The sequence below is a fragment of the Pseudonaja textilis genome, chromosome Z, assembly GCF_049901715.1.
Source record: "Pseudonaja textilis isolate UNSWEBS1 chromosome Z, rPseTex1.2, whole genome shotgun sequence".
Classification (NCBI taxonomy): Eukaryota; Metazoa; Chordata; class Lepidosauria; order Squamata; family Elapidae; genus Pseudonaja; species Pseudonaja textilis.
In genome coordinates this window covers 82,220,456-82,236,018 of record NC_142008.1, presented here as the reverse complement: position 1 = coordinate 82,236,018, position 15,563 = coordinate 82,220,456, and the positions used below count along the sequence as shown (strand labels likewise).

At 35.7% G+C, this 15,563-nt stretch overlaps 1 protein-coding gene across 2 annotated transcripts in view; it reads right to left on the bottom strand.

Annotated features, from left to right (window-relative positions):
* YTHDC1 (YTH N6-methyladenosine RNA binding protein C1) overlaps window positions 1-15,563 on the bottom strand; it is a 39,002-nt gene that overhangs the window by 3,000 nt on the left and 20,439 nt on the right. Inside the window, exons 5-15 of one of the 2 annotated variants that reach the window (XM_026719604.2) lie at window positions 14,666-14,755; window positions 14,139-14,192; window positions 13,051-13,145; window positions 11,827-11,935; window positions 11,245-11,362; window positions 9,443-9,527; window positions 8,297-8,463; window positions 6,013-6,095; window positions 5,265-5,301; window positions 5,142-5,181; window positions 4,992-5,054 (exon numbers count right to left, since the gene is read on the bottom strand). In XM_026719604.2, coding sequence (XP_026575389.2) covers window positions 4,992-5,054; window positions 5,142-5,181; window positions 5,265-5,301; window positions 6,013-6,095; window positions 8,297-8,463; window positions 9,443-9,527; window positions 11,245-11,362; window positions 11,827-11,935; window positions 13,051-13,145; window positions 14,139-14,192; window positions 14,666-14,755 — 941 coding nt within the window. The remainder of the gene's footprint in view (window positions 1-4,991; window positions 5,055-5,141; window positions 5,182-5,264; window positions 5,302-6,012; window positions 6,096-8,296; window positions 8,464-9,442; window positions 9,528-11,244; window positions 11,363-11,826; window positions 11,936-13,050; window positions 13,146-14,138; window positions 14,193-14,665; window positions 14,756-15,563) is intronic. The other variant, XM_026719605.2, reaches the window with a different exon arrangement.

Below are 15,563 nucleotides of genomic sequence, written 5' to 3'. Positions count from 1 at the left end.
TTGACTGGATCTGCTAGGTTTCCTATGAGTTTGCTTAAGGAAGCTGTGCAAAAGTATATTTGCAAAATAGACTTTTTGTGCCTAAGTTTAATAAAAAAAAGTAAAAATTAAGCTATTTCAAAATATTCCATATATAAGTATTACATATATATAAGTATTACAGGTCAACAGTGCTCCAACTGGATAGGGCCCAAAATGGTCCTCTGGATCTGCAAGCATGTGGAGGCAGGAAAGCTAATGATCAGAATGAACAAGACATGCATAACTAAAACAAAATACCAACCAATAGCCTGAGCCTGCAAGGATAGAATCAGAAAATTAAGGGTCAGAATGAACTAAGATTTGCAACAAATGCCAAAAATAATTTTTAAAACTTTTTCCAATATGTTAAAGTCAAGGAAAATATAGGTCTATTAAAAGAGAAGATGGCAAGATAGTGACGGACATTAAGAAAAAATGGAGCTGTTTAATTCCCCCTGTGCATTTGTCCACACACAAAAGGAAAAAATACTCTATCAAAAATAGCATGGTGGGAGACAGAACATGAGGGGACAAAATAGTAAAGAAAACACCTTTCCACTTTAGATGAGTTCAAATTGCAGGACCAGAAGTATTACATCCCAGGATTCTGAAGAAACCAGCAGGTTGGTCTCAGAACCACTGAACAAAAAAAAAAAACTGAGCTTCTGGAATAGAGAGAGAACTGGTAAAGAGGATTGGAAAACCCCATTGAGATTGTCGATGGAGATTCTCAATCATCTAGGTCCCGGTTGCCCCGAAAAAGTTTTTCAAAAGGCAAATGGTCTGTCTTAGAATTTTTCCTTGAAAACGTTTCACTTCTCATCCAAGAAGATTCTTCAGCTGATGTGGTTCCAATTCTCAAAAAAGGGAAAAAAGTAGAACCTGAAAATTACAAACCAATCACCAATCAACCTATCATCAATACCAGGAAAAACTTAGAAAAGGTAATCAAGCAGCATATCTGAAAGCTCCTAGAAATGAACAAGACAATTAATGAATGCTAGCTTGGGTATTATAAAAACAGATGGCGCCAAACAAACCTTACTGCCTTCTTTGATAAAGTGATTAAATTAGTGGATCAGGAAAAGGCTCTTGATATAATCAGTTTCCCCCAAAATAAGACCCAACTGGAAAATTAACCCTAGCATTTTTCAGGATGCTCGTAATTTAAGCCCTACTACCAAAATAAGTCCCAGTTAAGATTGTTAGCCAGATGGACGCATTTAGTACTTTGTATTTCGCTGAAAATAAGACTTAACCAGAAAATAAGCCCCGATGTATCTTTTGGAACAAAAATTAATAAGACCCAGTCTTATTTTTGGGGAAACATGGGTACTATATTTGGACTTCAGTAAGACATTTGACAAAGTAGATCACAGTCTACCCTCAATATAGGATAGACAGTACCACCACCAGATTCACAGTTGGCTGACCAATCACACTCAGAATGTAGCTCTCAATGGAGCTACAACTACATAGAAAGAAACATGTAGTGTGATTCTGTCAAGGTTCAAGTCTGTCTTGTACTCTTCAACAACTTCATAAACAATCTAAACAAGGGAATAGAAAGACCTCATCAAATCTGCAGATGGTACCAAGCAGGGGGGAATTGCTAACACTGGAAAATAGAGATTCAGAAGGATATTGACAAATTAAGAGAAATGGGCTATCCAACAAGATGCAGTTCAATAGATCTTAGATGAGGGAGTTGATTTATTTTCTAAAGTATCAGAGGGCAGGATAAGAAGCAATGGGTAGAAACTTGTTAAAATCCCACCTATTAAGGAGAGATTTCTTGACAGTGACAGCAATTAACTAATGGAATAGCTTTTAAAGAAAAGATTGGACAGTCAGTTGTCTCGGATGGTATAAGGATTCTTGCCTTGGGCAGGGGATTGGCCTAGAAAATCCAATCCAAAGTCCCTTCCAGCCCTAATGCTTCAATTATCAAATAAAACATGCATTTTGAGTAAACAAATAAATATAAATAAATAAATTTATGGAGAATGAGAAATATATGTTGGTGATATGCAAGAGGAGATAGGGAAAGAAAGGAACTGGGAAGATGGAGAAAAAAGATCAGTGGGTAGAGCAGTTGGATATGTTGCTATATAAAATTATGTAACATTGAGAACCTGAAAAAATTGCACTTAATGCCTGCAAGGGCTAGGAATAAAAAAAATTTGAATAAAAAAAGTGTGCGAGTGTGCATGTATTTAGACAAAAAATTTTTAAATGCATCAAAAGAGGGTGGATAACAGATGTGAAACACAACAGAAATCTATCTGGCAGGTATTTTGGAAAATTGTATCTTTAGCATAGTGTACCTAAAGGTGAAGACTAGATTTTCATACCACTTCCTATCAAAATCTCAATACTATGAAAAGCTCAAGAAGGCACATGCATCATTCTCCCTAAATTAGCTTCAGTAGCTGTTCTAGAAATGACTACATTGCTACTTGTTTGAGATATAAATGCTAATTAATCATTAGCAAAGCATAAAATACCCTTGAAAACCTTTATGGCAAATCAACTGTTCTAGTTATATTGCTGTCATGAGACCCACTTAAAAAAACAAACTGCAGTAATAAATGGAGGTGATTGACATGAATTCTCAGCTGGTCTTAACAGGAAGTTTTTTAAAAGTTTTTGTTTTTAAAAATGTATTACAAAACCAAAATTACTGAAACTATACAAGCAGTTGTGTTAAAACTGAATGTCCTGGAATATTCCACTTCTTTAACAATGGTAAAAAGGTTTTGTGGTACCGTTGTATGGTAATCTTTTTTTAAAAAAATCTTTGTAAAAACCAAAATCTGTGTTGGACACTAGGTCATTTTCAATTTTGGAGAATTAGCTTCCCCAAGAAAACAGCTGGATCATTCCAGAACATCTGGAGAAGAAATTGAATATTCTACAAATGTTCTGGAATAACATAATTTATGTCAGCCTTCTGACATAACCCAGACAGGAAATGTATCCAGATGAACTAATCGTATTTTATTATAGATTTAACATAATTTTAAGAATCTGAAAGTATATTTCTCCCCTGGTGCCTTTACAGATCAAGAAACTAAGGGAAGCTCCCTTCTGAGACGTTTCCCACACCCACATTCCTGCTAAGTTGCCTGTCATCCAACTGTTTCCCAGCTGCATCTCTCAAGGTCATTTTCACATACTACTGCTTCTATAGCCTCTTATTGACTAATTGAGGTCATTTTTCTTTTTCCTCAAATTCATCTGAAATGTTACTATTTCTATCATAGCATTTCTTTGGAGAGAATTTAGACCTGTGTTTCAATTATGGGTTTCATTATAGCTGATCCTTATGGCTGGGTTGCTTAATAACCATCTGCATTTATGATGGAATGGGAGCTATAAGGTCCATAAAGCATCCCTGGCCAAAGTAAAAATCTTGTGCTGCAATCTGGTCACATGACCACAAGTTGGGTACTTGTCAAGATGTCATATCTATGAACACTCGTGATGTTCCATGGTCATGTAACTTTTGTTGGCTTCCAACAAAAAAGTCCAGTGGATTCAGTTACAACTGTGGATTTGCCTAATGAATGCTGGTAGATTGTACAATCACTTCTGTTCATATGAGCACCTCAACTTATGACCAAAATTACATGACCAAATTTCCAGTCCCTTGTAGTCATAAGTCAAGGATTACCTGCATTGCTTTTTCTCATTTATTTGCTAATCATGGTATAACTCTTTCACTTTGACAGTGTAAGCTGCTTTAGTTCAGTTTTTCTTTTCATTTCTATATTATATGCAGAATCTTTTCTGAAATGTTTTACACAGGGGTCCCCAACCACTGGGCCACGGACCGGTACCGGTCCATGGAACATTTCCTACCGGGATGCCGGTTTGCTGGGCGCCGCCATCTTGTTTGACGAGAAAGTGCTTCCGGGTGAGCTTTTCCAGTTGGAAAGCGGCATTTGGGTCCTGAAGGAATCCTCGCGCTCTAGTTTCATCGAAGGGGTGGGGCTTCGAATGAAACTAAGGCGCGAGGATTCTTTTAGCACCCAAGGCAAGGCGAGCTGAGCGACCATTCCGAAGCCATCCTGAAGCGAAGCCCATCGACAAAGGCACAGAGGAGCTGAAGGTGGCGGGGAGAAGCGGGCGACGGCTGGCTGGCCGGTCGCTCGCCTTGCCTTGTCATGCGTGCTGATGCCGGTACCGGGCCGCGGATCATTTTGTGATGCCAGTACCGGGCTGCGGCACAAAAAAGGTTGGGGGCCACTGGTTTTACAGGTTGAATGTGCAACTCTAGATTTTCAGGGGGATTGCTTTGTCTGTAGTTTGGCAGCAACAACAAATCAGTTCAGTATCAAGAGCTTTAATTTCCAATTACTTCCCAATCATTGTTTACTGCTTAGTTCAAGGGTACAAAAACACAGCCTCTCTTTCCAAAGCCCAAGGGACAAAACAGAGGGCTGTTTCTTTTGCTCGGGGGTGTCTATGTCTGTGTGTGTATATTAACTCCTACAATAACTTATGATGATGCTTAAAACACTTGTTTTAATGCCTGAAGTTTTATCAAGTGCTCTGTTATAATCCTTGATGTAACAGATATTCTGTAACCCTGATGTAGTTCTTTCCCACTAAGATCATGTATAATTTTTAAATAAACTATGGCATGAAAAACATTATGTGAACCTTAGAATTACCATTTGGATCTTTCTGATTTAATTGATGAAAACTACTATGCCAAGAATGTATTTTCACAGGTACTACTTCTTGATCAGACACTAGTCTTCTCATTTATGTAAACTCCTTTGACTAAAATTAATAATTAAAATTAGGAAGTTACACCATAAAGATCTAAGAAAATCTTCAATTCAGTCTTAAAACCATAACAAAATACTGTGTTCTACATAAATGAGAGGACTAGTGTGTTTAGCAATATTCTCTTATAATATGATGGGTGTACTAAAGTCAAAGAATACAAAATTACAAACCATTCCTTGCCAAGGCGGTGGTGGTCCCATGTTATGAAATTCTCTCACATAATCATTGTAAGACTACAAAAAACACATATACAAGAATGTCAAAATCAAGTAACATTAAAATAATCTATGACTACTACCTATGAAAGATCATAAACTTACCCCATTTAAGAAGACATCTCTCCGAACTCCTGAAAATCGTCTGTTGAGGATAAGATTTATTAAATTAGAGACAAATATTCAGATATCTTATATTAGAAAATGGCATTGTTAAACATCTCTTACCTGTCCATATCTTGATATCTGGGGTCTTTTAAATACCCTGTTTAAAATCAAGCAGCATTACGTATCATATTATATTTGGCAACATAAATAGCCATTACCATCTTTAAGCATGCTACTGCCTTGCTACTCATAGGAATGCTCCTTCTCTTCCCAACTGGCCATGAATTTCAATTTTAAAATAACTACATAACACTTTATTGCAAAGGTGGTAAAAATATTGCCCTACGGGAGGCTGAATCTCAACTAATACCATCTTGTATCTTTAGGCAGGCTACCTGGGACTGCTGGAATCTATTCAGCCATATACTACATGAAAGGCCACTGTTCCTATGTTCCCTCCCCACTACACACCAAGACATTGTGTGAAATTAAGTGAATGCCTGAACTACTCAGAATACAAGTCAGTTGATGTAAACTGATTGTATTGTATAACTTTTGGTTTGACTTACAGATTGACAAGAGGTGGTACATTCTTTTGAATGCCTCCATATTACTGCTACATCCCTCTATTTGTTCCAAAGAGGACAAGTTATTGCATAACTATTTTAGAATTTTATTAGTGATAGTTATTCCAAGAAAGTCCCCTTACTTATATGTATTGTTATATTCTCATATTTCTGTTATCATAATCCGAGCCTTTATGACCTTAAATTTAAATAATTTATTTAATATTCACATTCCCACATGACTACTGTAATACACAAATCTGTAAATTTGTGCATATACATTTAAACAGTAAGATATTAACCTGGTCTTTGGTGAAACTCAGAGGGATAATCAATCCTTGGTTTCTTTCTGGTGTTATGAATATCATAATCCTCTGGTCGACGCCTACATAAATTAGACAATAATTAAGTACTGTTTGGAACAACTTATGTAAACACAACATCTTTAGAAGGGCTAACCGGAACAGCCCACAACTTTTTGGAGCTTTTTGTATGTGTTTTCTGTAATTCCCTATATGAATTTCCCAGAATTTGTTACAAGGAATTTGTATTTGTGGTAGCAACAAAATGTATGTTGTTAATTAGACTATTATGATTTTAGATTCTTAACAGGGAACTTCATCCAACCATACCTAGTGTAAATGTAGTCATAATATGAATTTCTTTACAAGCCCCTCTGAGTTTTTGTGGTCTTTGTTCTCTTTTGTCCATAAAAATTGCAGCATGAAATCTGCTTGATGCTTACACAATTTCTATATTGAAGCTTACCCTGAAAGCATAAGCTACAAAATTTGTGAATACCATTTTATACACTTGATCTGATTAACTGTCTTACTTGGTCTGTAAAAAACTTGATCAATTTCCAACATGCAAATCCCATCCTGCATAGACACAATTACTTGTTACTGTACAGGAAAAAAACATTTAAAGCATGTATATTTTAACAAAATCATAATCTTGGAATCAAGTGCCCATTATTTTAGGCTTCTATACATTTTAATAAAATGAATTTATTTTTTTTTTTAAAAAAATTGATCTTTTAAGAGTTCTTGCTCTAGTTTGCTTTTCACTCATTAGCAAGTTACCTGTGTTCCCTTCCAATGCACCTTCACAATTTCTATAACAAGGAAATATGAACAGACCATAAAATGATTCCACCCGCCTCCCCACATTATTTAAATTATCATTCTTAAGAATAAGCATCACATTCTGAGAAAATAAAGCAACTGTATGTACAGCAAAAAAGTTTAGAAAATAGCTGGTTTAAAAAATAAACATACCGCTTTCTTGTAGTTTGAGTGTGCACTTACGACCGGTATAATATATGATAGTAACAGTTCATATAGTAGTCCAACTACTGACTTTAAGCTGAAAGCCACATATATAAATGGAGGCCCTGGCAGGCTTGAGAAGGTGTGATGGTGTTATAATGTATAGTTTGCAGTCCATTGCAAAACCTTCACTTGTAAATACTTTATTGCACTGGAAATCTTTTAGGGCTTAACTTCAAAAGCCATCTTGGTGCTCAGTCCATTTATGCCCAAAGAAAAGGGGGTTGCTGCCAGGATTCCTCCTACCTACAGGTTACAATGTCCTTTAAGAGCAAGGATATGGGGACTCGTTGGATATCTTTACCTACCACAGGACATTTCCACAAACTGGAAAGTCTAACCAAAAAGGTTTCAGCCCAAACCACACAGTCTTTAGCAGAAATGCTTTAGATTTATCAGAAAACAAAGTGGCTACACAGGGATCAGGGAAACGTGTTGGATAGGAGGAATTATTATCAGTCCTTTGCAAAGACTCCTCCAATTCTGTAACAAGATATACCCTTCTTTCTGGGGAAGGTTGGTAAGTTCATAGAGTAGTGATCAATAACCATGGCGATCCTCTAAAACAACTTTTAAGTCCACGGGTGCTGCCAGCATCTGGAAAGGTTGTATACACTGACACAGCAACAGCCATTCTTTTTGGTTTGTTGCCGGGTCTCCAAGGGCTACTTCCTTTGGAGAGAACCTACGGCTTCCAGAAACACAGCAAGATGTAAGAGAATATTTGGCAATGGGCATAACCACAGCACGGTGATACAATTTGAAACAGTCCCAAACACGCTCTTCTTGAACAGCAAAATATTATAAATATTTTATCCTCAAAATGAGGCGACCATCTTCTGCAAAATTATAAGTGATCCTGATAAAAGTCCCATATTTGACAAGGCTTATCCAGAGATATACCTGAAAGAAAAGGCTTTTACAAGATATTAACACATTTTGGAACACACAAACTTGATTTTCCTCCATCTAACCTGGTCTTGAAAAAAATTGGCTTACCTACAATTGACTAAAAAACTAGATTGACACAAACTTTTCTGTGTAAGCAAAATGTCCCCATTTTCCTCTTGAAAGTGACAAACTGGGGGAGAGGGACAATGTGAAATCCTCAATGAAGCCACAAACCCGTCCATGCAGCTTGATGTGAGGATTTTCTCTCTTCTTGATTGCAGGGAAAGCTTTTTGATGAATCATATTCCTCCATCACGTTATTCTGACACATGTGCCTATTATCAGTCCAAAGAATGTTTCTAACCTTCCCACATCTCGGAGTGGCTCTCGACGGGATGGACGTCCTCTTGACCGGGGTTGAGAGTGCATTCTTCTCTTATGACGCATTTTATGAATGACTTGATACAAGTCAATACTTTCATCAGGAGGGAATAGGAGACAAAGTTGGGTTCCACATTCAAGCTCAATTTCCTGTAACAATTAAATACTGATGTTATAAATTCATATCAGAGCCCACACAAAGGAATCATTTTTTAATTATAAGGTTTCGGTCTAAGACTAATTGAATGCTTTGTATGAATGCTAATGCCTTATTTAAGGAACATGTGAAAGCTTACCAGGTTCATAAAGTTGCATATGTTGTAGTGATTTTAGTGAAATTAACAAAAGACATGGATCAAGGCAGGTGTATAATTACAGGTAGTCCCTGACCTATGACCAGTCAGTAATTATTTTAAGCCATGACAGCGCTGAAAAATGATGGTTACAGCAATCCTTGGAGTTTTGGCTATCCCAGAACTTGAAGATATGTGATCACAATCTGAGTGCTTAGCAACCCATTTACATTTCTAGTTGCCAAGTACCCTGCAATCATGTGACTCACATTTGCAGTCTTCCTGTCCAGCTTCTCCAGAAAATGAATGGGAAAGGCAGAGAAGGTCACAAGTTGTTTGGCAAGTCTCCTCATTTAGCTCCTCTGTCCTAACACTGTGCCAGCCTCTCACACAATTCTAGACACTCTCCTTGACCCACACTTCCTCCTTAACCCATATGGAACCTTTTGCACATCCTCTAACCTGCATAGTGTTTCTCACATATTCTTGTACATGCTCCCCACCTGCACCTTGCACACACACACTCCAGCCTTCACCAGTAACCCCATTGCCCTTTCCTTCACCTAATTGCTGCCACTTATCTGTTTGCAAGCCTGAAACTTGCAACTTCCTGCCAGCTTCTCCAGTGACTTTGGTTGAAAAAAGTTGGTGGGAAGTTGCCTCATCTAACAACTATAGGATTCATTTAACAATGGCAATTGGAACTGCAGGGATTTCTATCACTAATTGGTGTGGTCATGCTTTGAGTGCAGTACTTAGTTAAAAAAAATCTATTAAGAATATTTTAAAATACTGGGGTTAATGTTTTGAAGAGCAGTCAAAGACAGTTGACAAACCTGTCCATCACGTCCAATCTTTACAGGCTTATGTTCATTCCAAGGATTCGTCAGGTGAGCAGATTTTGTGAATGGCAATTCACGCCTAAAAATATGATGACACACTTTCTCATATAATGAAGTATAAATTAAAAATACGAGAATCCCATTAGCAATGGATCTAATGAATGAAGCAAAGTTTAGAGGCTATCCCATGGGATCATAATGTTCACCTCAACAAAGCAAATATTACAATCTCCAAAATTTGTCTTCAGTTCTGATTAAAAAATTCTTAAGGCAGGTAATTTAAGCTTTCCTTTATTTTTCCTTCCTATCCAATTTTCACAAATCCCTTCATCCATATCCTTGCTTTGGCAACAAAGGAAGCAGAGTGATAAAAATGTAATTTTCCCTATATGAATTACATAATAATAGGGCTGGAAAACTTTTTGATCCAGTGCTCCTCATATCTGCCACCCACAAAGTTAAACAAGGCAGGAAAAGAAGGAGAAAGTCTAGACTAGAATAAATTGGATGCTATGGGAGAAGCCAGGAAATGATCAGTATTGTTCTTCTGTCAATCTAATCATAATCAATCATGATTATGTGCCATAAAGTTGTTGGTTGTTGACCATTAATGAACTTTTTCCATAACAATCAATCAGAAAGGTTAATATTCTGAAATAGGATCAGGTTTGATTTTCAGAGAACTAAACATTCTACTTGGTTTGGAGAAAGTCTATGAGGCATTATTTTTTAGAATCAAATTCCAAGCTTACTTTTGGCAAACTTATTTATTATTACTAATAAAATCCTCTACACAATTTTTGAAATCTGGTTCAATTAGGTTGCACTATTTTCATTTATATTTCTAGTAAAAAAAATGGAAGTGATTCCAGGCTTTGGAACAAAATGGAAGGCATTCTAATCCTTACTAAACTGAAAGGGATAAAACACACAATATTTAATTTTTAAATAATGTTTCTTAAAATCTCAGAGTCACATTTCTAGCACAACTTCCCATTGGAAGAGGAAAAAGCAACTATTGGCTTCTCTTTCCATTTTACACTTAATGTGATTTCAAAATCCAAGGAAAGGAAGCCACCCATGATCAATAGAAGACACATAAGACTATAAGAATAATCAGTAATTTAAAATCTGTAAATATCTTAAAACAAAAACCACAGCAGAAGATTTATATGGAAGAAAAATAGGATATTGGAATCCCTGAATTTGATGCATCAAAATATGGACCTCCAGGTGATTGAAATAATTTTATCTTTTAATATTATACTCAAAGTCAAGTCTCTCTTGAGATAGACTCAACTCTTGGCACCTACATTATCATATCTACATTGTTTTCCTATATCATATTGATATCAATAGATATTTTTCACACCACTGTCTTCTAAGATGTTTCTCAACTTCCCATTTGATCCTATAGCACAGAGGTAAGCAATTAATTTTTCCAAGGGGCCAAATGAGAAACTGGGACTGTTGTGGAGGACTCTTGATATCACCCCAATTTTGATACTGCTGCTGTCCCCGTCAATGCCATGGGCTGGACAGGGACAGCTCATGGGCTGGATGTGGCCTGCGGGCCATAAAAGATCCAGGTCTACAATAGCTCTAAGATATATCCTGGTGGTCTCTCATCAAAGTACTAACTAGAACTGACATTACTGTTTTTTTGTTTTGTTTAAGATAAGTCTAATGAGGTTCTGGCATGCAGATATAACTTGCCACATAAATATTATATATCTGTTCTATAACAAATAGCCTATCCAACCACACTTTTATTTTCTAATTTCCACCTATTTTACCTGCATATCCAATCTATCTTAAATACTCCTCCCAGCATTTTTGCATTCATTCCTGCAGGTAGCACCCAATGTATGGGAGACCCTCCATGGTGAGATTCAGAAGCAAGCCTTGCAAATCCTGTAAGAATTTAAAAAGTGTGATGAGGCTACTTATCCAAATAATTTTTGATTTATGAATGCAAGTATTCCTTTTACAGGTAGTCCTTGACTTACAACCATTCATTTCGTGGCTGTTGGAAGTTACAACAGCGTCGAAAAAAGTGACTTATCCCAATTTTTCACATTTACGACAGTTGCAGCATCCCATGGCCACATGATCGAAATTCGCAATGGCTCATATTTATGATGATTGCAGTGTCGTGGGGTCATGAGATCACCTTTTATGACCTTCTGACAAGCAAAGTCAACAGGGAAGAGAGATTCATTTAACGACTGACTAATTTAACAACTGTAGTGATTCACTTAGCAACAGTGGCAAGAAAAGTCATAAAGTGGGGCAAAGCTACTTTAACAACTGTCTTGCTTAACAACAGAAATTTGGGACTCAATTCTGGTTGTAAGTCGAGGACTCCCTGCACTTACCTTGGAATTTTCCACTGTCTCTTACAGAAAATATCAAGATCACACTTCTTGCTGATCTGAAGGCAGCATTGAGCTTTTTCTCATTGACTGGAAGGGTTGACCAAACACCCTATGGAGAAATGAGCAAATAATTTATAAACCAAAAACTATCTGATGTGTTCAAGTTCAATAAGATTTTGGAATATAGTCAACAACAGGATATATTTTCTATGAAGAAGGCCTCAGTTTCTATGCCTGCAGTTTCCAAATCCAGATAACAGATCCAAGACAGATATCTGTCTGAGTCATTAAAAAAGAAAAGCTATTAGCCAAAAGAACAGATAAGTATATATAGTCCATCTAGGAAAGCTTTATATATTAATACATGCAAAACAAAATTTGGAAAAAAAAATCAGAAATACTCACGTTCTCAGTAATCTACAGATAACATTCACTAAATTTAAAGTCATTTTAAACCAGCCTGTTACATTCTTCTTTCCTTCTATACCAGGGGTTCCCAATTCCTGGACCATGGAACAATGCAAGTCTAGGTATTGTTAAGAACCGGAGGTGACTGGTGGGCAGGCACGTGAAACTGAAACAATTCCCCTCCCCCCACCAATCCATGGAAAAATTGTTTTTCATGAAACCAGTGCCAAAAGGGTTGGGGGTTCTACACAGTACAAAAATAAAGACAAAAAATACAACAGACAAGACACTAGTTCATTATTTCTAATAGTTTGCCTGTAACTTCTACAGATCTTTTTTGCTTTCTTCAAGAAAACACACATATTTTTAGGATTTGAAAAATCAAAATTGTGATTTTTTTCAGCAGTACATTTGTAAAATTTAAGCTCTTAAATATGTGTATCATGGCTCTCAGAAGGCTAAAACATTAATTTTGCACAAAATCTACAAAATATTTGGGGGGAGGGAGAACAGGAAAAAAACTTTTGTTATTACTCATTCTGGTAACATTACCACCAAGTTCCCATGACTTCTGGTGGTTGAATGAAGTAATCTGAAGCATGTGGCTGTGGGAAAAATGTTACTCCCATTTTAGATGAGGCAATGAAGAAATAATTAAATTATCTACAAAAAGATACATATATTTTATTTTGCATTTATGTTTTAGTAATTATATTTATATTTAATCAAAAATAAAATTAAATAATTCAAAAGAAAAGCAATTTATCTGATTCTATACTTTGCATATGTAATTGACTTCACAGAAATTCAACATACCTTAGCTTTGGCAAGAGAGACATTTTCATGGTTGTTACTTTTTATAAGAAAAAATCGTGCATCTTGGAGAATATACTTAAGTTTGCTAGTTTGGTCTGGAAGGAAAAACAAAAATAGGTAACTGTGTTAGATAAACTTTACTTGCCAAGGAAACTTAAATACAGATAGTTTACAACTTACAACCATTTGTTAAGTGACTGTTTAAAATTACAATACTACTGACAAGTGTGACTTATGATCATTTTTCACACCTAAGACCATTGTAGCATCCCCATGATACCTGATGAAAATTTGGATGCTTGCCCACTGGCTTGTGTTATGACATTTGCAATATCCTGGGATTATGTGATCATCTTTCATGACTTTCTGACAAGCAAAGGGAAAGCCAGATTTAATTAAAAACTCTGTTACTACCTTAACAGCTCTTAACTAACTTAACAACTGCAGTGATTCCTTTAATAATTGTGACAAGAAAGATAGAAAAAGGGGCAAAAACTCAACTGTCTTGCTTAGCAATGAAATTTTTTGGCTCAACTGTGATCGTAACTTGAGGACTCCCTAAATTATATTTATAGGATCTGGAGTACAAAGTCTAGTAGTTGCAGTGGCAAGAATGGCCTCTATTAGGCCATGTGCAATGTAATCCCATGTATTCCTTCTTAATAAAAGGAAGCTCTAAAGTTCAATCAGACAATCTGTGTGCTTCAAATGAATGAATGACTCAATCCCACCAAATGCAGATGTTCATACCATGCAGTGCTAAACTTTAAAAGCAAAATAAGCTATTCAAGGTAGAAGCCAATGCAGCATTAATAATGTTCTGATATTTTTATTTGTAATAGTCAACATATATAGTCTTAACCAGAAAAAACTTGTTTGTAAAAGAATTAGATTGCTTATTTGCCTGCTAATCCAGTGATGAAATATTGTTTTTTCCATTAAAAACCTCATGCAAATAATTTAAATTATTCACTAGTATGCATTTTACTGTACATCAGAACATTATTTTATCTGCTGTATAATCAACAAAGTCAATACAATAGCTGGCAATAAATGCATGCATTAAAAAGTTCAAATTTAAATTATACCTTTTTGGACAGCACGAACGGAAGATGATAATTTCTCATGCTTCTTTTCTGAACCTGTATTTAGCCAAAGTACATTTGTTCAGATTGAGCCTTAATAGAGATACGATACAAATTCTACAATCTTTTAACATACTATTTTCATTCATGATAAATTATTCCTCCTATGCGGACCCCCACACACAAAAAGAATGCTTCTCAATGTGCACGAGAATTTAAATTTGATTTTTTTGTTTTAGTTGTCCATTTTTGGGTTTCATTTGTTAGGCCAGTTTTCTATAGAGAAAACTAGTCAATGAATCATCATCTTCCAAGTTTAAAAAAGTGAAATTTCCATTTAAGCAACATAATAGAATTAACATAAGAAAGCCCACTTTATCAAATTATTCACACAGAACATGCCAGAAAAACTAACTATATCATTTCAGCTCTATGTCCCACACCTATTATGGCCTACAGTTTATTTTTACCAATGTATTTCAAGGGTTTGCTACAGATCATATCAATAAAGATAAGCAATTACAAAATACCTGCATATGATTCTGATGCAGAGCTTCCACTTCTATCAAAAACAATTGGAGAGATGCCTCTAGCTCTTTTCCTGGCCTTCTTTTTCTCATCTAAGATAATAAAAATAAGCAATAGCAGTATTTTAAAGGTTCAAATGAAAAATTACTATATATACACGTATACATATATACATATACATACATACATACATACATACATACATATATAAATATTTAGTATATAGTTGACTATATTGGGCCAGAATTCAGACAACTGTGACAATAGTTCCCAAAGTATCAGAAGTTTAGACATCTTGGCCTGAACAGAAACACTGCCTGTCAAAGCTACTGTATTATCTGAAGCTCAGGGAAATCTCTAGGTCTAGAGTGTCTATGTGAGGGATGCTGCTCAAAGTTTAAAAAAAGAGACCATTAATTTTCATTTGGAGATCAACAATACAGTGTTTCAGTTATAAATGTAATGCATGCTCTTATTTATAAATATAGTTGCAAATCTAAGTTAGGTCCCAATCCATACATACTAATTTACTGTAGTTGCCTCATTTGCATGACTAAAAGAATAATTGGCAATATCTGAATAACAGAATCATATAGGAAAGTCCTTTATCATTGCTGCAGATTCTTCATCAGAAATATTTAACAAAACAAATATTTTAGAACGAGAGTATAGCAGATGTCTATGTAACCTTTCCACTGTAAACATTTAGATCTTTTCTCTGCAAAGCAAAATTAATGATTGGTATATTAAACTGCATTCAGCTAGCTGAGACTAAATCCCAAGAATGCAACCAAATCATTTATCATGTGTGATTATTCCAATTATATTGTTTATATAAAATAGAAAGGGGTAAATGCATGTCCAGAACAAAGTATCTAGTAATGGTCACTTAATGATTGT